Source organism: Electrophorus electricus, chromosome 2 (assembly GCF_013358815.1).
Source record: "Electrophorus electricus isolate fEleEle1 chromosome 2, fEleEle1.pri, whole genome shotgun sequence".
Taxonomy (NCBI): domain Eukaryota; kingdom Metazoa; phylum Chordata; class Actinopteri; order Gymnotiformes; family Gymnotidae; genus Electrophorus; species Electrophorus electricus.
This window is the reverse complement of record NC_049536.1, coordinates 13114451-13141724: the sequence shown is the minus strand read 5'-3', so window position 1 is coordinate 13141724 and position 27274 is coordinate 13114451. Positions and strand designations below refer to the sequence as shown.

General features: G+C 42.3%; 2 protein-coding genes across 3 annotated transcripts; both read left to right on the top strand.

Annotated features, from left to right (window-relative positions):
• The first annotated feature begins 1109 nt into the window (after window positions 1-1109).
• pkp2 (plakophilin 2) lies at window positions 1110-9008 on the top strand. Its single transcript, XM_027010943.2, has 13 exons — window positions 1110-1351; window positions 1837-1895; window positions 1994-2607; window positions 3721-3856; window positions 4316-4523; window positions 5604-5781; window positions 5950-6067; window positions 6269-6439; window positions 6677-6853; window positions 7247-7400; window positions 7794-7983; window positions 8485-8572; window positions 8687-9008. Exons 1-13 carry the CDS (start codon window positions 1153-1155, stop codon window positions 8753-8755), a joined length of 2361 nt encoding a protein of 786 aa, XP_026866744.2. The 5' UTR covers window positions 1110-1152; the 3' UTR covers window positions 8756-9008.
• A 7894-nt stretch (window positions 9009-16902) lies between these two features.
• On the top strand, window positions 16903-27228 carry nudt4b (nudix (nucleoside diphosphate linked moiety X)-type motif 4b). 2 transcript variants are annotated; one of them, XM_027010932.2, is made up of 6 exons: window positions 16903-17371; window positions 22867-22977; window positions 23408-23452; window positions 23561-23648; window positions 23774-23842; window positions 24973-27228. In XM_027010932.2, exons 1-6 carry the CDS (start codon window positions 17276-17278, stop codon window positions 25167-25169), a joined length of 606 nt encoding a protein of 201 aa, XP_026866733.1. In that variant the 5' UTR covers window positions 16903-17275; the 3' UTR covers window positions 25170-27228. The 2 variants fall into 2 exon arrangements, with proteins under 2 accessions (XP_026866733.1, XP_026866734.1); XM_027010933.2 differs by lacking the exon at window positions 23774-23842 and having other exon boundaries at window positions 16905-17371.
• Window positions 27229-27274: the final 46 nt, after the last annotated feature.

Genomic DNA, 27274 nt, shown 5'->3' with positions numbered 1-27274 from the left:
ACATGTCACTGGACAGGACCGTTGACCATACTGACTAATAATAAAGAGTTCATTACGTCAGAAACACGAAGAATCCAGGCAGTGTAAAACCCATACAAAACCCATTTCTCAGTAATTCACAAAAATCGGGGACCACATATCCATCATCCCGGTCATGATGTAATGAGTCAATGCACCGGTTATATCTCCAGCATGGATAATGATGGCTATTGTGTGACTTCAACCTCGACTTTATCTTAATTTCAAATTTGAACGTAGCTGTATTTAATGATCAGTTGGCTTATTTTTGCCTCGTGAAAAGTTAAACGCGTAGGACCCTGACGCTGTAATGAGGAGACTGTGTTGAAAGTTCATGTACCAGAGCAGTCGGCGTACTGAACAGGCGTATTAACTTCTCTTTCATTTATTATTTTTTGTTGAAAGTAATTTTTGTATTAATTTTTGTACTTAATTTTACTTTGCATTATTAGTTCTGATTTAATCTATTTTAACCTCAAACGTCAACCGCACACTGCTTGAGTAGGTTGCATCAGCTCGTGGCTTTTTTTGTTTAGTCGGTAGAACTTTACGGCTACTGGAAATAATGTGGTAACTGAACAAAACACACTTAAGTGTTAAAAATCAAAAGCTCTTTTTGTTGTTCTCTGGCTCCACACTACAGAGTTTCCCTCTACTGGCAAAAATGCTAACAACAAGTATGGTTTCGAGCCAACGTATAATAAAACGCAACGTATAATAAAACGTAAAAGTGTTGCATTTACCTGAAAAAAAAAAGTATTGATAATTGATCAGATGGAATGTAGGCTATAAATGTAGACTATAGCTATATCATATGCATTATCATATGCATTGGATTCCAGACATGTAAACAGATTACCGATAGGCCTACATCATAGATAAACAAGCAAATAACATTACAAGAATATATGCACACATTACGGCATCACTGGTATATGTAGGTCATGTATTCGAACTCGGATTTTGATTATTTGCCAAATTTTCGATTTCCATGGAGTAATGGTACATTTGCGGTGACGCTACGGAAACCACGCCCTCTGTTAACCACCGTACACGCCCTAACAAAAAAAGAAACACCTGACGTACAAAGAACTTGGATTTGTTGCTGTGTTAATACATAGAAACGTCGACAGTATGGCAGCTGACGAGTCCCTGTTCATGAGAACAGTGTTGCCGCTTAATACCTTGCTTAAATCCCACGATTCTAGTTTAGCTTTGCCATCCGAGGATAAATTAACTCAGTCAGAATTCCAAGTGAAACATCGGCGCAACCGAGTCGAAGAGCAAGTGCAGCTCACCCTGTCCCGGAAAGGAAAGCGTTCAACGCTGAGAGGTAGGCTGTTTTATGTCTTGTTCAGAATGAGTTTTTTGCTAATTTCCGTTTCGACTTGAAATGCCTTGGGGAAAACCGAAAAATACAAAAGCCAAAAAGTTTTGCGGAGTCTTACCTCAAACATTTTGTTCGCTTTCTATAATGTCCGCAACCTAAATACGTCAATCAAAAGCACAATAGAAACAATTTCTATGGATTTATGCCCTGATAACAAATTAAATGATTATCGCCTATTAGATCTGCTTAGTTTTAGGCTACATTTGAAACTTGTCAGCAAGTGTAAGTTATTCATTAATTTGTATTTCATCATTCATTAATAAAGACATTTATATGAGGATATTGTATTCTCTTGCTTTGTTAGAGAATGGTGGCTACCTGTTCATATTGAAGTGTGGGACAAAGTAACAGATGAATTTGTATGACTCAAAAAGGAGTCTGCAGTTTAGCAAGTTATTTTGGGGCTCAATGAATTCTGTGTCTCTCAGGTAGTCTGTCTAGCAGCCAACTACCAACCACCACACCTGTAAGATATGCTTCTACAAAGGTACAAACTTTTTCATTTGGAATATGTAAACTTTATTTTGTCTTTTTTTTCTTTTTTTTTTACTGAAACTGATTTAACAAGCAATGTTTTTGTTACAGCCCTTCTCAACGTATGACTACTATGTCTCATCAGTACCCAGTAGACCAGTGGAGAGGGTGGATGTCTCTCATAGGCTGGAGTTCCCTCAGGCGAATGGGGGCTATGGGACATTCAGCTATGGATTACACAGAAAGGGCCTTTGCTGGGGCCCCACAGCCCGAACTCTTCCCATGATGCGGTCCGTGTCTTCAACCAACCGGCTCAACATGGCCTTGCCACATCTGCACTCTGCTTACACGGAGTCGTTCACAAAGCCGTCCGCGTCAGACCGATGCACAACGCTCCAGCTTCCCGGCAGGACCATTTACAGGGAAGACTCTTTAGACGACGTCTTCCTACCTGACAACTCGTACGCTCCCCCTCTCGGAGCAGGACATCAAAAGCTGGTTTTGGAAAAACAGAAGTTGCTGAGATCCCTCAGTCACCCACCAGAGGAGGTGCTCGATTCACTGAACTTGTCCTGGCTGGTTCTTAACAGGACAGAGAAGCAGGGAATGGCAAGCAGACAGCCTTCCCAGCCAGCCTCGCTGGGCAGCGCGGATGGGAGCGTAAACACAGCAGCAGCGGCCAGAGAACATGACGTCACGCAGGGATCCATGGTTCACTTCCTACAGTAAGCCTTCAGAGTGTGGGCCTTCACTCAATGATTTACATTTTTAGTTTGATTGACTTGGGTGGGTGATCTCAAGCAATGCTTGACTATTTAAGATATTTGGATTATTTAAATGCAGTGTCAGTTTTCAGCTTCGTGACTAACTTGAGTTTCAGCACAAATTCCATTCATGATCCATCGGTCATCCATACTAAAGCCTACTTACAGGTTAATTACAAGTTGGATGCATAATATTCTCAAGTGACAAGATTGTATTTATTCTAATTGGTTCTGATTGAAGCTTCTCACTTATAAAGCCCTTTATAAGACTTCATCCTGCATGCTTCTCTTCCCTTTTTCCCTCTCACACTTCAGATCATCTGCTGTCATTGTGATTTCCTTTTCTTCAGTAGCCCCAGTTCGGTGTGGAATTCCATTCCCCTCCAACAGTCAGACAGTCTCTGATATCCCATCTTTCAAACTCATATCATAAATGCTGTTTTGTTGGTTTGTTGTTTTTTTGTTGTGTGTTTTGTTTTGTTTTTTAATCTTTTCAGCTACCAGTATCTTCTGTCTGTCTTCTCATTTGTTTTTCATTTGCATGTGTTTTGTGTTTGACCATTGTGACCAACTAACATTTCACAAAACTTTACACACGTCACTTTAATGCTTGTCAGGAAGTAATTTATGTGCCTATATCAAAGACAAACAAAAAGTGTGTAATAGCGCTCAATCCAAGAAAATGGACACGTTTGTTTTAGATGTGTGAAGCGAATACTAGAGTGTCTGAAAATATAACGATTATTGCCTGCAAACTACCAAAAATATCAAGAAAATCTAACCGAAGTTTTGATCAATTTTTTTTCTATTAGTGTGATCTGAATCCAACCGGTGAAGCAAGAGTAAAGGTTTCAGCTGTTGTGCCATCATCAGTGCTCATGGGAAACCATCTTGCACTCTGATCATCTTTTTAGAGGCTAAAAACAATTATTGCTTAAAAACCTTTGTTGGACTTTCCTGATCATTTTTGGTAGTGTACAGGCAACATTCTTTGATTTGTGTACCTATATCAAAGAGAAATTGTTTAAAAAATGAAAAAGGGTGTGTGTGTGTGTGTGTGTGTGTGTGTGTCAGAAGCAGAAATCGGGGTACAGAGATGACTCTGAAGAAGGCTGTAAATCTCCTTTCTCATGAGAACACAGAAATGCAAATCACTGCTGTTGACTACATCCAAACACAATGCTTCAGCAGTGCAGAGGCTAAGAAAATGGTATGACATCAAACTCCCCGATCTGTACACTATTACACCACTGTTACAATCTAAAACATATCCTCATTTTAGCATTGATAATGAATGCCTTATAGAGTTGTATTATGCGGTCGAGGATCTGGAAGAGAAAGGGCTTCTGTGTGTTCTAGAGACCTTTGGAACTATAAGGGTTCTCATTCAAAAGAAAAGGCAAGAGGCAAGCTAAGAATCCCCCAACCTGCAGTATGACCATTTACGACCATAAGTTCTTAACCAAGACCGTTCTAATCACAAAATATAAAATGGTTTCAACACAATTAAATTTTTAGGTTTTCGAATTCTGCATCTCCAAATAAATCTTTGCAGCCATTTTCCAAATGTGGGTGAAGTCTGAAAGTTTTCCTTTTAAACAGCTGTTGCTGCTGTAAGAGTGGCAGGGGGCTTTCGGATGTCTCACGCCCCACTTTCTTCTCCCTTCAGTTGTTCCGCCTGCGCGGCATCCCCAACCTGCTGCGGCTCCTGGGATCGGACAGCGATGAGCTGCAGCAGGCCACGGCGGGTGCTCTCCGGAACGCCGTCTTTGAGAGCAGCGAGAACAAGATGGAGGTGAAGGACTGCCAGGGTTTCGGCGTGATCCTACGGCTGCTCCAGAAGAACCAGGACACGGAGACCCGCCGACAGCTCACCGGTCAGTCAGCCCTGAGCAGTGCTCTGAATATATTTGTATGTACAGTATCAGATTAAGTCCAGTCACATGTAATATCTGCCCTTGGATTGAAATGTCGGCTTCACATATGAAAGCCTTTTGTGGTACCTAATAGAGTCCCAACTGCACTTCACAAAATATGTTTGTTTCATGATAATAAAGTATAAGAGATGTTGCTCTTTGGAGCTGTAAAGATATCGCAGTCGGGAGATAGCTGAAAGTGAGGCTTGTGAGGCACTAAGACCAGTCAGTTGGAAATGAAGCTATTCTTAGCTGAGATCAGTCAAATGTTTTAAAGCCTCCAGTGTTTTATGGAGTTTTGCCCATTGTCTTGCTAAATCCCTAAGTAAGCGACACTTATCAGATCATACATTTAAACCTTCTGTAGAATAAGTACACCCATTCCTGACCACCTCTACATCTAAGTGCAGAAGGCTCTGCCCCCTTCCTTCCCGTTGGCTATCCTTTATATGCTCCTAAAGTAGCTCCTAAGTTATGCAGACTCCTGTTGCTTTGATGAACCATGACCCTGCTCTCATGTTACCCCTATATTAAAAATCACTCGAACAGTTTCCAGTCACAGCAAGAACCATATACAGACTTCTGATCCTTGCAATCCAAACTTCAAAGACTTCAAAAGTGCTTTAGGCAGTGTTCCAACCATGGTTGGGAATTATACAAAGCATAGGGTGCTATAGCAGTATATCTGTTCATCCTTTATATTGTCTTTTATAGCTCTGCTGTTAGCAGTTGGCCGTTATGCAGAACAGAACCTGAAAGCTTCACACATGGGCTCTGGTTGTGGCCCATGTTTTTGTTTGTTTTTTTTAACCTGCTTTTTCTTATTTGTATCAGAGTTGCACCTTCAAATAGCGTATGTACTCATTGTTTTGCAAAAGCTCTGTCACGTGTCTATTCATGTTTTAAACCAATAAAAGTCTATTTTAAAAAGATCTGACAAGAAGGGGGCTTTGAAGTCCTGTCAGTCCTGGTGTTAGCAGGACCTCCTGGAAATGAAGGCTGATGTCTCCTTAAGCCTCCGGACGTGGGTTCCCTCCTCAGGGCTGCTGTGGAACCTGTCCTCCCACGACATGCTGAAGGAGCAGCTGTGCACGGAGGTGGTGAAGCCCCTCACTGACACAGTGCTCGTGCCCTGCTCCGGCGTCTGTGAAGGGGAGGACCCAAAACTGGAGATGCTAGCTGACCCAGACGTCTTCCTCAATGCCACGGGCTGCCTGAGGTATGCGGTGGAGAGAGAACGGGCACACGACTGGCCATAGGTGGTCAAAAAAAAACAAAAAAAAAAGTTCTACAGTTCTACGTGCAGAAGATGGACGTTCTTATACATACATCTTATGCATTCTAGTTCTCTGGCATGCGTCTGATCTCGGGTGTGTTGGGCTTGTAGAAACGTGAGCTCGGCTGGGCCGAATGGTCGTAAAGCTTTGAGGGACTGTGACCACCTCATCGACTCCCTTGTTTATTACATCCGTGGGACCATCGCAGATTATAAGCCCGACGACAAGGTGTCCTAATTCATGACCAATTCTCATACAAATGTTTACCCTGACAACTTTTGCCTGTTTATTCCTGTTTCCTTTAAACTTGTTTTGCATGTTTTCTAATAACATTGCAGGCTTTCGTGAGCAAGTTGTCTAGTTTGACTCAGCAACATTATTTTCCATCTCAGTAGCTAAGTAAACAATGCTGTGTTTTGTCCTCCGCAGGCCTTAGAAAACTGCGTGTGCATCCTGCATAACCTCACGTATCAGTATGAGTCAGAGATCCCAGAGATGCTGATGCCTGCCCTGCGCGAGCCCAGACAGAGCCTCGCCATCGAGCCCCAGACACACGGTTGTTTCAGCGTCAAGAGCCCCAAAATCACAGAGGCCCAAAGCGTCAGTGATCTGTTTTTCAAATGTGTCTTAACTGCTTCGACATAAGCCAAAATCTAAAATATTCATTTATTGCATGAGGTCGTTATTGTAGCCCCAAAGCATATAATGTTTTATGACATTTCCTAGCTGCTTTGGTTAATGTGGGACAGCGGACCTGAACAAAATTTCCTTAAAAAAAAACCAAAAAAAAAAACCACTGGAGCCCCAACGTTCTCCCCTTAACTGGTGATGTTTCAGCACTCCGAGTCAGACTGCCCTCTGCTGGAGAACAACGGTAATCCTCGTGGCGTGGAATGGCTGTGGAGCGCCATCACCATTCGCATGTACCTGTCTCTGGTTGCTGTTAGCAACCGCCGGCTCACGCAGGAGGCAGCCATTGGCGCCATGCAGAACCTGACTGCAGGCAACAAAGGGGTAATGTGTACATTCTCAGGTGACTGCATCAGCAACTGCGGTGTCTCCAGCTGGCTGCTCGACCATCTACACTTAGTTCCACTTGATTAAGGAGAAGAAAATGTATATCAGTTAATACCTGCAGACACTGCATCTCGTACAGGATTCCAGAGTCCTTCACATTAATTTACTCAGGCCGAATGCGTATTTGTCAGTTTGCTGAATGTTACATGCCAGAGTAATTCAATTTTATATTGGTGCTTTTCTCATGCCCGGTTACGTATTTTACATCGTGTATGTATAAGTCGCACATCAAATTGATCAACATAAAGGATCTAGCATAAAAGTGAGAAATGTAAAGGGTTGAATCAGCGTCCCTTGTTCTGCTCCACACATTTCTAACTTGGCCCTCAGGTATCCCAGGCTATGGCCCACATCATCGTGACCAGGGAGGGAGGCTTGCAGCAGGTGAAGAAGGTGCTCCATGAGGGCGAGGAGGGAGTGAGGAGGGCTTCTGTGTATCTGGTCAAAAACCTGTCTCGCAACAAAGACCTCCACCCAGACATCAGTGAGCAGCCCGGCACCACTTTCGTCCAGCCGCTCTGTGTGAACGTGAGCTGTGAATGTTGACGAGTGCGCTCGGTGGTTAATGGTAACGGTTCAGCAACCTCTTTTTTTGGTCTCGTTTGCTTTTGGTCCACGTTTGGACAACCACGGGGTCCGAGGTATTCTGGCGCTTCCTTTGGGGCCAGGAAAGCGTTTCTCAAGCAGCATCGCTCGCCCACCACGTTGCAAATAATAAAATAATACAAATGTAATAATTTTTCATTCATTCATTTATATTGGCGCCTTTCACAGACTCGAGGTCGCTTTCCAATGACAAAAATGGAGAGAAAAGGGGGAAAATAAAGATATCTTGCAGGGATGGCGGTTGTAACGCCGTTTCTCCTATCCGGCCTAGTTAAACAGGTGTTGCCAGAGCTCGTTCCCATACTTCCTGCCTCGGACTTGAAGTCAGAGCCAGCCGCGGAGGTCACGTCCGTCTGTCACATTCTCAACAACCTGAGCCAGGCATCCGTGCAGAGCGCGCGTGCCATTCTCAACCACGGTGTGCTGCCCAGGGTCATCGGTCTAAGCGCCGGACACCACAGGTAGCCCAGCACACTGACACCATCCACAATGAGCTGTGGTACATTTAGAGGTGTAACAATTATTACAGAATGTTTCACTAATACAAATTGTTTGATACTCTGCAGTTTGATAATCTGCACTTCTGCAGTGTTATTAGGAAGCTGAGGATACACATACAACGTGTAAAGATTTGTGTTTTATGTTCTGGATTTAAAATGACACCTCAGTGAGGGGCTTGTTTAAAAATAATTTTAACAGTTAAACCAGTTAATGATTTCCTCTGAGATTCTTTGATACTGGGCAGAACTGATGCATAGAATTGGCAGCTCCCTTTAGGCCTGGCATTTAAAAACACCCTAAAATCATGACCTACTTTGCCACAGGTGTGATTTTTCTTACTGACTTGCGCAATATTTCAGTTTTACTTTTGCTGTTTTTTTTTGTTTTTTTAAATTCATCAGTTTTAATCTAACCACACTGAAAGCTCGTGGATCATATTTCATTTCTTTGATGTGGTGTAGGTATGGACCCACCAGCTGTTGCCAGGCAGCAAGTGTTCTCCTGCACACACTATGGAGGCACTCCGAGCTCCATAGTAGCTACAGGAAGGTCAGCATGCATTTACTAAGTGACTGATTTTCTCATTGAAGGTTAAGGGTATAAACAGACTACTAGTCTTCAGGTTTATATAGATACTGTTACAGTCGCATGTGTTTTTTGCAGGCTGGGTATAGGAAGACAGACTTCATAAACACCAGGACCATGAAGGCAGTGAGTTCAACTCGTGACTGACCCCTGGTGGAGAATAGCAGGACTCCAAAGAAAAGACTGCTAACAAATTCACTGAAGGGATTCTAAGAGGAAAACACCCTCTGAAAGTGGCTTACGTCTGTGAATGTGTTTGTGTCTGTATAAATGCAGTTTGTTTTTAATAATTTACAGTTGTAATGTCCTGTGTGTAATAATTCTCAGTTTTCAGTCTTCTGTAGTAATGTACAGGAACAAAAAACATAGCAAATAGATGTGGTCATTCAACCTGTTATTAAAACACATGAACATTTCACAAATCCAGCTCCTACAGGTTTTTTTAAGTACATCATCGTTCTTTATTCACCGAGTTTTCAGTTGCAAGGTCACGTTGCACCATGTTCAACTGCCCATTGAAAAGTGCCTGTGTAAAGCCCCCTACAGGAAGATGTAAGAGTCCCAAAACAAAGTTGTGCAATACTTGAAGTTTTAGACCACACCTAAAATTCCTCTTTCCTCTATCTGTGCTGAAGGCGTCATCTGCACTAGTGAACTTCTTTTCCTTTGGGAGATTATTATTAATGACGTCAATATAGTTGTGATGAGTTTTATGTACACTTTATGGGCAAAAGTATGGGGACACCCTTCCTTATAATTTAGTCTAGCTGTTTGTCACACCTGTTGCTAACAGGTGTCTACCTGTCATGCACATTGCCTTGCAGCCTTTATAGATAAACACTGGCAGTATAATGACTTTTATCATGACACTGTCATGGGATGCCAGTTTTGCCACATGTCGGTTTGTGACATTTCTGCCCTGCTGCATCTACCCCAGTCAATTGTAAGTGCTGTTATTGTGAAGCGCCTAGAAGCAGCACCACCTCAGCTACAAAACGAAACATCACGAACTCCAAAGTATGCGTGGTGTGAAGGTCACCGCTCCTCTGTTGCACTGCCACCGCTCACTACGGGGTTCCTAACTGCCTCTTGAACAAACACCAGCACAAGAACTGTGCGCCAAGAGCTTCATGAACTCGGTTGGCACGGGTGGGTGGCCGCACACAAGCTTGAGATCATGATGCACAAAGCCAAGCTCGAGTGATCTGTGTTCGCACTAGGCCCCTTTGTTCCAGTGAAGGTAATGTTAACGCTACAGCAAACAAAGACATTTTAGACAGTCATATGCTTCCCCCTTTGTGGCAACAGTTTTTCTCCTGTTCCATTTTGTGTTTTCCTGTGCATTAAGCTAATGTAGCAGTTTGTGGAAGGTGTGTGTGTGTGTACACAGATGTCCACCACAGACCTCTGGACATGTCCTGTAATATCTTGCACCAAAACGTATAGAGATCCCATAAGTTGCAAGGTGGGGCCTTCATGGATCAGACTTTTCTAGCACATCCTATAGATACTTGATTGGATTGAGATCTGGGAAATCCGGAGGAAAATGTAGAACTCTGTCATGTTCCTCAATTGCTAAAAAATGTTTAGGTAAGTGGTGCGTGTCAGTGATATCCACAAGAATGCCAGGACCTAAGGTTTCCTGGGAGAACATTGCCCAGTACGTCACACTGTTGGCTGGCAACCTGGTGCCATGTCTTCTCCAGGTATGTGACACGCACAGTGGACTATCCTCATGATGTAAACAAAATATCAAACGGGCCGCCTTCCACTGCTGAATACTGGGAGCTTCCTCAAAACATAGAATTTTAGAAATGTTCTGACACAATCTAGCCATCACATTTTAGCCCCCCTCAAAGTCACTCAGACACTTAGTTACCCAGTTTTCCTGCTTCCAACACATCAACTTCAAGAACTGTCTGTTCTTGAACAGGTGCCACTGTAACAAGATAATCGATGTTATGGTTGATTGCTGTGTGTGTGTGTGTGTGTGTGTGTGTGTGTGTGTGTGTGTGTATATATATATAACCCTTCCAGTGGGTGGTCATATCTTTTTCCTCACACTCTGGCCTTCTACCAGATGCCTACTACCTAAGGCAGTGCAGTATTTTCAGTTTCTAGGGTTGCACTTTTCTGAACTGAGATTGATGTCATTCATAGGTTTTGTTGGAGCCACTCTTCCAACTTGGGGGTAACAGACCCAAGTGCCCCTATCACCACTGGGAAAACCTTGGTGCTAATCATACTTCTTCTTTCACTCCCTGTTATTTTTCCAACTTCTCATATTCCTTCCGGTGCATTTTTCTCATTTCTCATATATACATTTTTTCTGAGTACCAGATAACTTCTTATGATGACACCAGACATGGTGTAAGGAGTATAATGACTTGAACATGTAGTTTAACAGAGCACAGGGTTAGCAGACTCTCTGCCCTCGGGCCTGTCAGTTTGTCTGTTGAAATACTGAGATCTGAGGGCAAGAGCCCAGAACAGTCTGTTCTTAGTGCTTAAATCCTTAAAGGATGAAATATTCAGAAAGGACATTGCCTCTCTATAAGCCAGAGACAACTTATCTTTAATACATTTTAATATAATGGTTTATGCTTAGATTTGTTCCTAAAACTAATAATAATAATAATAATAATAATAAAATTTTAAATAAATTTTAATTGCCCCTCAGTAAATTTTGAAATTTAGTCCCTCACCGTACAAGTGCTCAGCATACATGAGAATGTCTTCAAGACATCACAGGTGGCTGCCTCATGAAGCCGCTTCTGAGAACACCAAGAGTAAAGCCGTCATCCAAAGCATACTTATTCGGTGGCTTTGCAGAACCTAAAATCTAAGATGGTCAATGTTTGTTTAACACAGCATAATCAAATTATTTCATTATTTTGATACCTTCAAAATAATAATACAAATAATAGTAGGTGTGTCCAAAACCTTTGACTGGTACTCTGTGTGTATGTTTGTTCATATATGCTCAAAGCTTTTAGCCGGTACATACTATCATGCTGTAGTATTTAATCAATTTTTTTTAACTTTCTGTGAAAACCTCTTAGCCAGCTCTGTGACTCGCCTTCAAAACAGGCCCTCCTGTATTAAACATTTAGAGCAGAGCAGCTAACATGAGCTGAAGTAATACTGGTGCGTAATCAGACCACCCAGTGGGTTTAGAGAGCAGATCCTTGATGTTGTAAAGCTGGGAGTAAATCTTGGAGGGCTGACTGCTGCCATGTTCTCTGAGGATAGAAACACACCTCTCTTCAGCCTGCCTTCTCTGGAGTCGCCCTTGTCTCTGCTCATCCTGTTTTATGAGTGAATGATGGCGTAAGCCAGTGTTTAATACAATAGCAGTACCTCTGTGATCTAAAGGTCCTCAGGCTCTGTCTCAGGTATGAGCAGTTGTTATGGCACCCAGGTCTACCAAAATCTTGACTGGGTGTTGCCAGGAAACAGCTTTGTTTAAATCTTACATAAAGTAATCTGATTAGAAGGGAAACAGTAGTTATAAATATATCTATGAAGACATGTATAATAAAATAGCTCTGACAGCCCCTAACACAGTTCAGCTAACTTCATTTGTAACAGAATATATATTATATTCTAAGACCAGACATACAAAATAACCCCAAAAAAGTGTAATTACATTCCATAAAATAAAAATAAATTCTTTATTTATTTGGATTTGAAGGCTCCCAGGGGACTGAAAGAATGATGAAAGAATCAGACAGTTCTTGTAAATATTCTTGGTGAGCATGGCTCTGATGTACACTATACTTCTATCTCTTGTTTTGTCAGACTTTCCCACAATCTGTAAATTACAATGTATTCGTATTGTGTTTGTGCCTTTAACTAAAGGTTTCCCATGACTGCATACAGATCTCCAGGTTTGCTCTTAACCTGTCAGTGGGATTAGAGGGCCGAGAGCTCAACTAAGATAGAAGGGTTCACTTCTCCTGTATTATTAAGAATTATCTGGATGTCAGTTATGCTCTGATGCCTATTTTGTTGGGTATACAACTACTCATTCAGCACTTAGAAATTTTGCTTAATGCCATAGTTTAATTTGTTTGTTGATGGACTAAACAGCTGACGCTTCACAGAAAAACATTCTTTAAAAAAATCGTCTCATTTAAATGGTATCTGGTACAGGGTAAATTGTAGCTGAAACTGTTAGGTTAGAGATTGTCCAAATAGTCTTCATGCAGATTCTTAAAAGACTAATATTATAAGTGATTATAAATCCCATTTAATCTAGCCTTTATCGTCACCATAATCATGGTGGTTGATAAACAGCAACTCTTGGGTTGATGTATTCTGAAAACAGGATACTGCATGCCAGCACAGATTACTGTTTATGCATCCCATCTTTTACTGTAATGTTTTTAAGAACAACAGATATTATGGTAAGTTCTTGATTACAATAACTTCTGAAGAATGTACAAAACAATGCAAAAAAAATTTCAAATACACAGACATGACATAGATGTTGAGAAGATACCGGAGATTGCAATGGAATGGGGCAGGGGTTGCTATGGTTTCCAGGTCATTAAATTTAAGATAGGTATGCCATGGCACACATGAGGTTGCTCTACTAAATACTCCGAGGACAACAACTGTCTTTTGGTGTATGAACTGATAACTCACCAGATACGATCTCAGCATGGAACAAAATTCCAGAGAGCTGTTATTATAGTCCCAGGACTTCAAATGGGAGATAAAAGATCTATTTTTTTTTTTTTGTAAATGTTTCTTAACCTAATTACAATTTTCAAAACCTTAGAATTAACCTTCTCTCCACTGCCCTTGCTCACCAACCACATGGCAGCATGCCATATACACAATGTCCGAGCTTATAAACCTCACATACTGTATATTCACCGATATTGCCTGACAGAACGAAACATGCAAGGTAACAACAACCTTCAAAAGAAAATAAGATGTTCAGCACTGAAGACCACACCTTATGCTTGCGAGGCGACAAGGGGTGGATGTGGCACTATGGGAGTGGAAAGAATAAACACACGAGCAACTGACCTGGAGTTCTAGGTGGCTTCTGCTTTAACCTCCTTACAGGGCCGACTGATACGTGTAGGAGGCAAAAAAGCACACAGGGCGAAGAAATGTTATCACCATATATACAGGAAATTAGTCAAAAGGGCAGAGTTTCAGGCAGGACCTTCAATTATTGCATAACTCCATTTCATCACTACCTCTCTGACTAGTTTCAAATCTAGCTTATTGTTGTTGTTTTTTTTAACTATTAGTGAAAATCTTGTAAATTCTCACTCTCAATTTATTTCTGCACCTTCGCAGCTGAGACGAGTAATGTCCGTGACATATGCCATGAGTGTGCTGAGGGAGTTTCTATATTTTACTCTGACACCAGTGGGGCAGATTCATCACAAGGGGAAAACTAAGCTGACAGACCCAGGCCAGTATAGCAGAGTTGGCTCTATGGGTGCATGATAAATGAACAACTGCACAGCTGCCGTCCTAGTCTCTGTATATGCTGTGTATGCAAATAATACCAGTCCAGTTTTAGCTTCACCAAAGAACAATGAAACTGATATTATTTTTTTCTGAAACACTCAAATATAGCTATACTCCAGAAGCTAAACTGGGTGAGTGAATTACGGATTGTCTTTAATATATTTAAAAGTGGTATACTGTGCATAAATTCTGAGCTGTTTTTTTTTGTTTTTTTTTTTTGATGTCTCAACATATACTTAAAAATGATTGATATGAACGCACCATGCCATTGGGCGACGGGATTTGCAAAAGCGCACGATGACACGTGAGCTGTGCATGACGGTCAGAGTGAAAGACTGAGTAAGGCTGCAGTGACAGTTGCTGTTCTGATCTCATAAATCCTGGTAATCTCATGAATGCTAATCAAGCATGCACAATCTAGTCCCAAAGAAGACCAGGTGTTGGCAGTCTCTCAATCCCCTCCCCACCCAAGCTTCTCATCCTCCCACTCATGTACTTAAAGCATATGGTCTAGTCTGCAGGGAGGAGATGGCATACATACGAAGAGCGTTTATGTGTGACCCCCTCTGCTCAGGCCTCACCTGACTGCAAACACAACATTCATCAGAGCGCATAGAGAGAGCGGTGCAGCAAGCACCCACCAGACCGGCTTCCGGAAACCTCTGGGGCTCGCGCTACATGTGCCCCCCGTGACAAGCTGGATTTCTTCCTTTTTTGGGGAACTGTATAACAGATGCCCCTCTCCACACTCATGACATGCTTTATCAGTATTACTTAAGCTTCTTAGCAGTAACAGCACAAAGGCAAAATGAGAGTGAAGAATCACTTGGTAATCCTGGTAAAACATGTAAGGAGTGTGGACAGGGGACATCTGTGTCATACAATTTCCCAAAATATTAAATCAAGTGTTCCAAGCCCATCTTAGCAGCTACTCTTATTTTATTTAATTTTATTTAGGAACTTTGTTCATCTCTGTTGCTCAAAGGACAACTCAGAAATCAGGGAGTAGGTTACTGAGTTATCTTACTCACATGAGGATACGGCACAAGGTCTACAGTCCTTTCTCTGAAATCAGCTGCTTTTTGTCATCTGCAAAGCTTTCGTCAGTATGTCAGATGTGTGTCCTTCTCGTAATGATTTTGTCATAGTTATTGGTTTCACAGTGTATTGTAGTGTTTAGCCACTGGAGGTCATGCGTGAGGGCTGCCCCTGCTTGTTCACTGAGGAACACTGGTCCACTGTTGTTCAAACTGATCAATTCTGTAAATACAGCATGATATACTCACAAAATCAAAACCGACTCCCCTGTAGTAGTGGGGGTATAAGGCTTGAGTTGTACACACATTCAGCACATGCCCTGACTTACAAACAGACACCAGGAGGCTTTTGTTCATAGTTCAGTGGAAACTGTTAAACTCTCCGCAACACAATGGGACCTGTCTTCTAGTCTTCTCAGAAACTGAACATCAAAACATTTCTTGGCTATTAATTTTAGCCTATTTTTGGCCTATTTCATGGAAGGCTCTACAACTTGAACATTCCTAGTCTTCTACCTTTAACACATTGAGTTATCCATATATTTACTTAAAATGAGATTTCTCTGATCAAATTCTACATTCATGAAGTTGTTCAGCCAAATGAAAAATTACATTTCTGCTCACGTGTCAGTCTAGTTTTGTTGTTTTTATCTAGTTGCTTATCTAGTTTATCTAGTTGTTGTTTTTATCTAGTTGTTTATCTAGTTGTTGTTGTTTTTATCTAGGCTGAGGGCTCGGTTAAGAGTCATTATTTCTAGAATCCATGACAGCACGTTTACGAAGCCCTAAATTGATGCTCCTACGATTCTGTAGATCAGTGATCATTTTAAGCACCATTTCAGCCCTACAGTCTAATCCGTGTGAATAGGTAGATGAGTGAAGTCACAGGCTCCTTTAGAATGGTCTCGGAGCAGGTCAGACTACCAGTGTTCTATTTTAAGGTTATAGTCCAAGAATTTCACAGTCACTGTGGATGACGTAATGATCAAAGATTACGTGTGTTGAATTCTTCACTGTTTCATCTTGATGACTAGTCAAATTTGCATTAGGGCAAAACATTGGAATGGTTAAAATCCTCTGAGATATGGGAAAATCTCGGTTTAAGTAAGTTCATCAACCTATCACCGTGTGCTCAGTGTTAACAAATCATTTTGAAAGAGCTCTCAAATTCCTATACCCATAAACTCACAGTTATCATGTTTCTGCGATCATTAGATAGATAGCTACTTTTATTTTTAAAAATCTTAATAAGCAACCACACACACACTACATAATCTAAACCATCTATGAGTCTATCTGTGTAAAATCTAAGAGATCTTATAAAACTCACAGTGGAAAACAACACTGATATAATTCATTCTTTGCTGCTCATATTGATTTCATCTTTTTTAGTACTATGCTCAGCAAACAATAAAATGACATGGTTCTCTTATTAAAACAAAGTTCCTTATAACACTAATAGACGGTTTATAGATACAAATGTATTTGTATAATACTTAATAAAATTTGTACACAACAAATATTAGTTAACTGTGGTATCGTGTATAGGACGTCATTAGGAGCTGCCTGGATCGTAACCTCAACGTTGTTAAATCGGGATTTAAATTGTTTCAGAACATAATGAAATAGCATAACTTGGATCAATCATTTTTGGTTTATTTCATTTTTAGTTGCACTGGTTCAATGTGTCTACATTTCTAGCTACAACTGTAATGATGTGAGCTTGGGTGTCAAAGCAGCAGTACGCGGAATCGCCTGTTGGAGAGCCTGTTCTCAGTCAGCCGGGACGACAACTGCGCATTTGAGTTACGCGGTGGGAGGGTGCATCTGACCGAGGCTACAGATATATACCGGAGCACTCAAGAAAAATTGACGAGAGAATGGGTAGTCTATTGGAAGCAATAAACAGGTGATTGCGGGTACTAAAATTTACATCTGCGTCAGGATTCACTTGACAGTATATAGGCCCTATGGAAGTGTTTTGGTGAGATTTCATCAAAAGCCGCAAGGTTCCGAGCCTTCTAACACCGATGCTGGTTCTTTTCTACCTCCCTCGTCGCTTAATGACTCGGTGGACCTGGTCATTCTCTGCGTCTTGTTGACTTTTCGGTAGCGGTTGAAGCGACAGTGCATCATGAAGTTCAAACCCAACCAGACGAGGACTTACGACGGTGAAGGTTTCAGGCGGCGAGCAGCGTGCTTATGTTTCAAGAACGAACGAGAAGACGAGGTATGGTGGGCGAGATCTGGGTACTGAGAGCAATGCGAAAGGGGGGTGTCGGAGTAATTTGGCCTCTGTTATGGTATTAACACATTTCTTGAACTAAAACTGACTATTGTGTGTAAACAGTATTTCGTTAAAGGCAAGGTTACCATGGCTGTAGGCTGTAGCCTCTCCAAATCTTTCCTAACGTAGCGTGTTTAAAAACATTCAGATTTCACCCCGCTCATGCAAAACGGCATCGAGGTACATTTTATGATATTCATACAATTTTATTAATGTCCTGTATCCCGTATACGATAAACAAGTAAACAAGCATGATTTTTTGATCCATTCATTTTTGCCCGTGGCCATCCAGTTCAGTCTAGTTTGCAGCACAACTGCAACAGCGCGAGGACGCGGGCTCTGCTGCCTGGCGTCTTTTGGGGGCGGGGTTACATGTCTGCGTTCCCAGTAAAAGCTTAAACGTTACTGGTTTTCTAAACCATATTCCCACTAGTTTCACCTTTCTGCATCACTAATGCACTCGAAGGTTAATCTGAGTACACCTGCTCAATTCTGACCGTGTATCCAAAAAAAACCTGATGCTTTCAAGATGTCTAGCCTATCGCAATCGTGTAACTCGGTACTGGAGATAATCCAGTTGTTACAACAAGCACTCACCAGGTAAACAAGTGGGTGCAAAACTAGATTAAACTTTCGTTATGTTTTACTCTGACTAGCTTCTCTCGCCTAGTAATTTGTCGCAGTCTGGCACAATGTACATATTCAGTGGATCATCACTTGACCGTTATTTGCAGAGTGTTTTAGGAACCGATCTGTCCTCCAACCTGTGGGGCAACTGCGAGGCTTTGCCAGGTTGCATCAGTTACATTTGTGTTGGCACCTTTTTGAAAATAATGGTGCTGTTATCACTGTTGTGATTTTACTTTTTTTTTTTTTTTTTTTTTAAATGTAAATAAAAATTACAGTATGGTCAAAAGACAGAAAATGAGCCTATGTATTATGAGAACTCTGCAAGGCTTTATATATATATATATATATATATATATATATATATATATATATATATATATATATATATATATATATATATAAAAAGTGTGTATGTGCATTGAAGAATGACATACTGGGTACTTTTAAACTAAAAGTGAGCAGAACATGAAATTAGGATGAAATCCTTGATTTTGATTGTAATGTTGCCTTCTGAGGCGTTGTAAACTCTTTGAACCTTTGGGCATGACTTTGAAATTTCATGTTTACAGAATTTCTCAAATGGCCAATTCTTCCATTGTTGGTATCAGGCCTGGATCTGAACAAAACATGATAAAGTGAAGTGAGTTATGGCCAGAGATCTGTAATGTTCCTCACTATCTTTTGGCATAGTTGGCTGGAAGAGCTTCCATGGGGGAAGTTGTGTACGAGCAGTGATGAGTCATCTGGGCCGGTGTTTTTACCTGCCTCACTGTCAGTGGTGGTGTATCTCTGGGCCTGCTGAGTCACCTCACTCTGCCATGCTGACAGACATAAAAGCCACTCAGACAGCGGAGCGAGGGCTCCCAATGCTCAGGTTACCCTGTCCTTTATGGTCTGTTCTGGGACCAGCTTTGATAGTCTGGGGCCCTGTAAGCTGATCGCCATTGCTGGCCTTGAGTCAGTGTGTCCGAGTCCTCCTGACGAGGAAGACTCGAGCGATGTCACTGCCTGGCTCTGGCCTCGCTTTTTGTGGGAGCGGAAAGGGAAACTGTGGTGTGAGGGATCAGTGACAGCCGTTAGGCCCTCATGGGCCCACAGAGGGAGCAAATACCCCTCTGACTGTAGATCGATTAGCAGTTACAGATACTCCAGCCTTATATAGCAGCATACAGCTATGCAGCCCAGTCTTTAACACCGATCTGTCACAGATGGAGAATTGTGCTGCAGGGATTTCACTTGATTTCACTTGTAGATTGTCCCAATGCTCCCTGCACATGGGAAGAATTTTACATATAAATTTTCAATCCACAGACAGTTTATCAGTGGGCAACTCTGCAGCGAATTGTAAATGTGGACGCAAGGGTCCTGCACCCCGTACTTTCTTTGAGTTGACCGAGTACAGATGCCGCCTACAGATAAGAACGTCTGGCATGACCAGACCCAGCCTCAGTACCAAATTGGGGTTAATTATTTAGACGAGTACATTTAAATCGCAATGGCTCAGTACGTCATGGTGCAGTATATTTTTCACTGTCAAGCTGTAGTAAAATGGCAGATTTTTGATTTGGCCTTCAGGCTACAAATTCATTTAAACTTAATTTGGTGCAGATGTGTGAAAAACAACCATAAGTAGTCAGTTGTGTTGACCTTTTTCTGCTCTGCATTCACTTTTTTATGTAGAGAAAATTTAAATAATGAGAAGAATCTGACAGTGAGTACCAGCTTATTAACTGAAAGTCTCCACAGAACTGAGTCTGCCACAGAGCTTTCCCTTAGCAGTTGAATCAGTTCTGTGATCTAGCGGTTACTTTTTCCTACAAAAAGTAGTTAGCCCCTGGCCATGTACATAAAATAGTTCTACTGCAACCATGAGAACCTTGCTGTCAGCTTTTTATATAAATAGAGTGCATGTTATAAACCCACATTGCCTACTTCAGTTTTCTTATTTGAGACAACACTCACCAAAACCATTTCTAAACGTTCCACTCTGTTTATCTGATATTTGAGACAAAAAAAAAAAAAACATGTGGTGAGAAAAATAACAGGTTGCTGCGACAGAGGAGATTTAGAACAGTTAAAAACATGGATCATCCTATAATTAAGATTATTTTATGGTTCATTTTGTATTTGTTGTTACAATGCTTGACTTGTTTAGAACACCACCTAACTGCACCGTTTTCTCTTTGAAAGTGAAGGAGACTCATAGATAGAATAATATCCAGTGAATGGAGGAAAGAATTGAAGTAGTGAAAATGAGGCACTGAGAACTTACACCAGTTAGTCTTATAGACCTTTTCATCCAAGCAGACATTTGAATAGAGTTACAAAACTCCATACTAACCAAAACTAGCTATGCACATTACCCTGGCTCCGATGCCTTATTCAGCTCATCAGCTAACTTTCAGGCCCCTTGTAAACTGGATGAGGTGTAGGAAAATTTTAAACAATGCTGTGCTTTAGCCCAGTGGAAAACACTGAAAATGTGTTTACAGTAACACCGTCTGTATGTTGTTGTTTTCCTTTTGGTTTTCAGTGCACAGGGTGAGCCCAGCTGCAAGCAGTGATGTAGCCTTGAAATTCCACGGTCTCAGCTAGGCCCAAAAAATCTGCACGCACTAAACAGTCCTCTCATTACAGGTCTGTGAGCTGGGGCCTATAGCACATGCATGTGTGCACACTGATAGGCAGCTGGTGCTTTTTGCAATCTGTTCAGAATGTCACTGGGGGCTGGCAGAGGCTCTAATCCAGAGGTATTCAATCACAGTCTTCAAGGTCCAGGTCCTACAGATTTTCCACCCACCCTTTATCTAGGAGTCAGGTCTGATGACAAAGTGCCCAACCAGTTACATTAATCATTTAATCAACTACAAGGCATTACAAAATCCAGGACTGGATTTGGATTTGAGGTCCAGATTTGAATATCGTTGCTCCAGTCACCTCCGAACATGCAAGTGAACACACACAGAGTATGTCTGTTATTGATCTTCAGGTTGCTTAATAGGCGCCAAAATATCCAGACTGACCCCTCCCCCACCCCAAACACACACACTTATGCACACATTCACACATGCACATTTACACACACGTCTTGTATTCCTATACCTCCATCAGATGGTATAAGGTCTCCTGCTGGTGACGTTGCTGTCCGCTGGATGTTTACTGAGCTGTAAACATAACCCCGCGGCCCCGTTTAGTAGGCCAGAAGGAGGCATGTGGTGGCTGATGGGTTGGCTCCGGTGCACGGCTGACATTCACACCGCTTGTGCACGTCTCCCCATGGCTGAGGAGTCTCTGCCGTCAGGCCCATGACCCCATCGCAGTGGGCCACGCTTCAAGCCTTCCCGGCAACCTGTGGATCAGCTAATCACTGAGCAAAGAGGGGTCTGCTGCCATCACATAAATCACAGCACTTTGCCAGCAGTCTGTCCGAGAACCCCTTTTCCACGTGCACATGCACGTGCTGAATATTACACCCCCTCACTTCTTCATGGGCTCCTACAGACCTTTTCTGCATTACTCCACCACCAGGACTGGATCGGATTCCTAAACAAGCTCATAACCCATGACTGAGTTACACTCTCATATACTAAATACACTAAGTGCAACCAGAGAGAGCAGTCTTTTATTTCTTGATTCCATGCAGCTTTTAGTGACATCTGGACTTGCGTCATCTCTCTGTGGAAGATGGTGGAATCTGTTTATGGTAAACGACACCAAGAACACAATTCCACCTGGTAATTTGATGTTGCATGTGCACATACCTCAGACGGTAATGGGGAGAAAAAAATGCCATGTTAATTAATGTCTGTCCTGTGTGACGCGAACAAGATTTAAAAAAGACTCATGTAGACTTCAGTCAAATGAACATAAAGGCTGTTATTGTACATGCTGCTGTTTAGATTCTGTGTTTTCCCTGTTCAGTTAACGTTTAGGCACGATGTCTTCTGTTGCAATTCCACCATTTGGCAGGAAGAGATGCTACCTTGTTATCTGATGACTCAACATCAACTGTATACTATCTGGGGCCCCATTTCTCACCTACCTATTAGAACTGTCGAGTCAGGTCAATTTACAGGTTGGTTGAAAATGCAACAGAATATCCTCACATGTTGCTACTGTTGTCTCGGTTTGCCACTCGCACCTGCAAATAAATTAGTTTTCTCATTTAAGTGCGTGTTGTCGGTGTTCACTGTGAGGTACCCGTGGTAAGCGACGCAGCGAGAATCTGCGATCTAAAACTCCCCGACCATGACTGGAACAGAGAGAGAGATGTCGAGCTCCTCAGATGAGTTCTTCCTGCAGCCCAGTGACACACTAGACTGAATACCAGTTACCACCAGTATGCACACAGTCCGGTGTAAGTTCAGCTCTAGTTCATTTATCATGTCCTTCAAAGATACTGTTTCTGGGACAGGGTCCATGGCTTGGCAGGCGCTTTCTTATTGGTTGACAGAGAGGAGCTCGGTTTAACCCCACATGCTTGCTCCCACAGAACACGATGGCTTGTATGAGCACCGTATCGTCTTTCTGACATTGGAGCACACTAGCAAAGCAATCTCAGCCCTCACAACGCACACCCACCCACCATTTAACGTCACCTCCCGCTGGGAAGTACAGCAACTGTTCGAGCAGATGGCGTTTGACTTTGACACGATGGGATTGGAGGGATTGAAACCAATAGGAGAATCAAATGCTAGCATGTGACTTTTACCATACGTGTTACATACTCAGTACATGCTGGATAAATGAGCCTCCATGTCCTTTTCAAAATCGTATGTTGCCCAGTAACGAGTTGCGTCCTTTGGCAGGTGTTGCTCGTGAGCAGCAGTCGTCATCCGGATCAGTGGATCGTGCCGGGAGGAGGAATGGAGCCGGAGGAAGAGCCCTGCGGGGCCGCCGTACGGGAGGTCTTTGAAGAGGTGGGTCATCATCATTACAACCCTCTGTGGCAACTGCTTAGAAACCAGCTCATCCAAACTCTGACAGGCATTGGGATCCCTAAGCATTCCATTCCTGTATACGTGTTGGCAGAAGTAGTATCAGGCTAACCCAGGTGGGTGAGGTTGTGGGCAGAGCCACAAAGTGACTGTTAAACTGCGCTCTGCAGGATTCCAGTATATTTACAGAATAACACCCAGACAAGCTCGCTCTCCTAGCTACAACAGGGGATGAAGGTCAGGGCATGGTGCCACTATTATGTTCAGTGGCAGAACAGGATTAGTGCTCTGGGTAATGGAGATGAAAATAAAAGGTTTGGGAAGAGTGTTATTTTCATGTGACTGGCCCCTGTAGCTTCCTTGATAATGTCAGAAGTGAGTCCTAAAGTCCTCCTGTGTGTGTCTCGTCCAGGCCGGAGTGAAAGGGAAACTGGGACGCCTCCTGGGTGTGTTTGAGGTGAGACTCTCCAATGCTCTCTGCACTGCTCTCGATTTCCACTGACTTCCTTCACCATTGCCCAGCGCTTGTAAAACCGTGCTGAAACGCTGTCATGATGTCACGCAGCACAACCAGGACAGGAAGCACCGCACATACGTGTACGTGCTGACCGTGACGGAGACTCTGGACGCCTGGGAGGATTCGGTCAATATCGGTGAGTTTACACAGCAAACGGGTGCGTGCCGGAGAGGACATTCCAGCTCCTTGGCCAGAGAGGCTCGCGTCCTGCTTCGTTTGGAGTGAGCACTAAAACATGTCTCCTATATTATATTATTTCAGATTTAATGGGCTGCCAGGCTATAAGCAGAGACGGTCAGGGAACGGCAATCCACAAAAAGCCGATTTACAGTAAATGTAGCACTGCTTGGGTATTAAAACACCAGGAGCAGAGAAGTGGCGCACGTGGAGTTTTTGCTGTGATTGATGCCTGCACTGCTTGTGAGCTTCCATTAATGTGTGACGACCTCTTCCTCTCGCAGTGTGGGTACTGACCTTCATGCATGTCTTGTGGATGATTCCATGAAGGTCGTATTCTGTATACTTGTGCCGTGAACTCTACACTGTGTATTGCTGTGTTACAGGGCTTTACTGAACAAGCTGCTTTAAGGCCGCTTTGATTGCTGTTGCTGTAAGAGTCCAGGGTTTAGCATCTGCCCCAAATCGGTTGTTTTTTAAAAGCATAACTTCTTTTTTTATATAGAATTTATTTTTGACAAGTTGCTTTTTAAAACTGAAAGATGAATATCTTAAATTAGATTCTAATTTTTGCTGTGCGTGACGATAGCAGGCTCCTTTGAGGCTTAGATTATCCAGTAAACACGTCCTTGATAGATTATGGTCCAGAACGTAATCTGTCAATTGAAATTATAGAATAGAAATTTATATAAAGAGTATAGCAGTGGTAAAATCCCACAAAAGAATTTTTAAAATGAGCCAGTTGCAGTGTGAAGCAGAATCTAATTCATGCACTGTTCCAAGATGAAAGAAAGCAGTCTGGGTGCCAAAACAGGCCGTGTGCAGCCGACCCAGAGCGGGCCTCCCCTGCTCTTACTGCACAGATCACCTGATTTCTCCAGTGCACTTCAGAATCCAAAATCCAAGAACCCAATCCCTCTCAATCCAAAAAATGACATTTTTCCCCATGGTTTTCTTCCTCAATACTATTAGGATAATGTTTTTGTTCTATATTTTTACGAAATCTTGATATGGGCTGCTGGTTAGTTACTGTCCTGTTGCAGATGGCTTATTATCCATTGCTATATTTTACTCATAGTCCAAATATAGCTCACACTGAAGTGTATCCATTTATTAAGTGCACACACAATAAGGTGGCATTTCTGTTGTCTTTGGTGTTGATTCTATGTTTGGATTGTTTTTGCTCTATTTACTCTGATTTTAGTCATAGCAAATGAGGCTTTGCTAACTCCCACCAGTCACACATTTCGGCACACTAATTTGCGCTCCGTCTCCCCCTGCAGGCCGTAAGCGGGAATGGTTTCCAGTGGAAGAGGCGATCAAGATTCTGCAGAGCCACAAGCCTGTCCACGCCGAGTACCTGAGGCGCCTTCAGCTCAACTGTTCCGCCTCCAACAACGGCAACATCCTCCTCCCGCCTGCTCCCCCCACCGACAACACGCCTCGCTACAGCACGCCTGCCGCTGCTTCCCACAGATAGGACTGCTGTCCTGCCCGGTCTCGGGACCTGTAATGACACAGCCACGCACGGGCACAGACACTTGTCTGGCTCTGTGAAACAGCAAGGACATGACTTCCACTGCCTATAGTCTTTTAAAAAGCCCTTTTGCTTGGACATAAAGTCTATGAGGATGTGGTTTAAGATTGCCTTAAGTACTTGTTTTTTTTTTTTTGGTTTTTTTTTTTTTGGTTTGGTCTGTAACTGACCAAACTGGGTTATTTTACATCTGATGAGATTTATCTGTTGTTTTTATTGTTCCTACCGCTGTTGCTGTCATTACATACAAGTCACATGTCACATGTGCTTTGCAGGTTAAATGGAAATCTGAAATTGTTACCTCAAGTCCCCCGATTACCCCTGTAGAGCGAGGGCTTTCGGGATTGTTTCGGGAATTGCTGTCTGCTCCTATCTTCAGTGGGAGTGAATGGGAAATTCGCAGTAATCCCCAGACACATGTACCTCACTGTATTTTACCCTTAAGTTAAGCAAACTGAGTCTCAGGCTCTGCGTTAGCCTGCATACATTTCAGAATTGATTCTGTGAGACTAACATGAACCTCCCTTTAACACTCCTAAAACCATTCACAGACATCCCTTTAATCACTCCCCCTTTAACACTAGACTTGGGTGTGCGAGGAAGTCATTTTGAATGACAGTTTAACTGTTCTGCTGAATCAAATCGTCAGAGGGGGTTTTAATGTTACATTTAAGGTAATCTTAAGGTCATTCATCACTAATGCTAAGATCAAAAAATGCGTTGTAAATATTTCCCAAGAACTACAGTTAATTGTGTCAAATTTTAAGTGAAAAGCCAATGTGTTAACTTCTGCTGAAATCTTTTCTATCTTTTTCTATTTATATGAAACAAACTGTGATTTTAAAAAAAGAGCTTTTGCTAGGAATCAAGTGTTCGGTACAGATGTATTAGTTCCCCAGACCTAAATCACCTCTTAAACAGCGCAGTGAGCAGGTGAGCGAGACATTGTTTGAATGTGAATATGACGGTGTTCAATGAACGGTTTTGCATTCAGATACAGGCGAGGTTCGCTATTTATTCTACTGAACTTCGGGATCGGGACTGTCTCTCACCAGAATAACATTTATCCTGAACCTGGTCCAGATTACAGTTCAGGAAGGTCAGGAGACTGATTGTAGACCAGCACGAGGGTTGATCCAGGCCTACCTAGAGCTGATTTATGCTGCTAAAACCAACTCTACTCTTTGATCAACTGGACTCTTTGACATCTCAATATGAATTTTTAGTGGGGCACACGTGGGGTACTGGAGTCTTCGCCTCACAGCTCTCCCTGGATGTCTTTTATGTGCGTGGAGTATATGTATCTGTCATGTTTGTGTAAAAATGAAAGACACTTCCTCTCCAGTGCCATACTTTAAGGGATAGGGGTGGGGTTGTATATGCAATGTGGAGTGATGGATTCTGATTATCCACTGAAACGATTTAGGGATCCAGTGGCCTCATGGTCTCCGATGGCCCTCAGGTTCTATGAGAATTCTCTCATGATGCTCTCCACTCTGTTCCGGTCTTTCCTCCAGAACCTTACGCCATGGAAGAATTATACTAGCAAGTGTGGTGAAAGACAAATCAAGTTATCAAGTTATGAACCATACAAACTTGCAGCATTGGTCGTCGTTTTCACTTTGCATAACTAAGACGGCTTCGGTTAGCACTCACAGCAGTATTTTACCGATTAACTTTATATGATTAGAACTCATAATAGTTAGACTGTAGTTAAGAACTGGAGACAGTCAAATGGTTGAGGTGGCTGTAGATGCGGTGTTGCTGGTTTACATGTAGGTAAGTAACTTGATGTGAATGTTATTAAGACGTAATGAAGCCCAGACTATGTCTGCGCTGTCACTCCTCTTCTTTATTAATGCATACTGGGAAACTCTTGTTTAATGCTACTATGTACAGTTATTGAGGGATATTTTCATTTACATAATATTGTATTGCATTTCAAAAGAACTTTCATTAAAAAGGGAAGAACTTGAATAAGTGAATAAAAGGCTCTGATGGACTTCTTGTACTCTGTTCCATTGTGCTGCAATAGAACATGGTTCTAT

Excerpts from the sequence above, each read along its gene's own strand:
- nudt4b (XM_027010932.2), top strand. The coding sequence starts at position 17,276 with ATGAAGTTCAAACCCAACCAGACGAGGACTTACGACGGTGAAGGTTTC. Across the intron at positions 22,978-23,407 it reads TACGGGAGGTCTTTGAAGAG|GCCGGAGTGAAAGGGAAACT; the intron begins GTGGGTCATCAT and ends TGTCTCGTCCAG. Across the intron at positions 23,649-23,773 it reads GGAGGATTCGGTCAATATCG|ATTTAATGGGCTGCCAGGCT; the intron begins GTGAGTTTACAC and ends ATATTATTTCAG.
- pkp2 (XM_027010943.2), top strand. The coding sequence starts at position 1,153 with ATGGCAGCTGACGAGTCCCTGTTCATGAGAACAGTGTTGCCGCTTAAT. Across the intron at positions 6,068-6,268 it reads ATTATAAGCCCGACGACAAG|GCCTTAGAAAACTGCGTGTG; the intron begins GTGTCCTAATTC and ends TGTCCTCCGCAG. Across the intron at positions 6,854-7,246 it reads TGACTGCAGGCAACAAAGGG|GTATCCCAGGCTATGGCCCA; the intron begins GTAATGTGTACA and ends CTTGGCCCTCAG.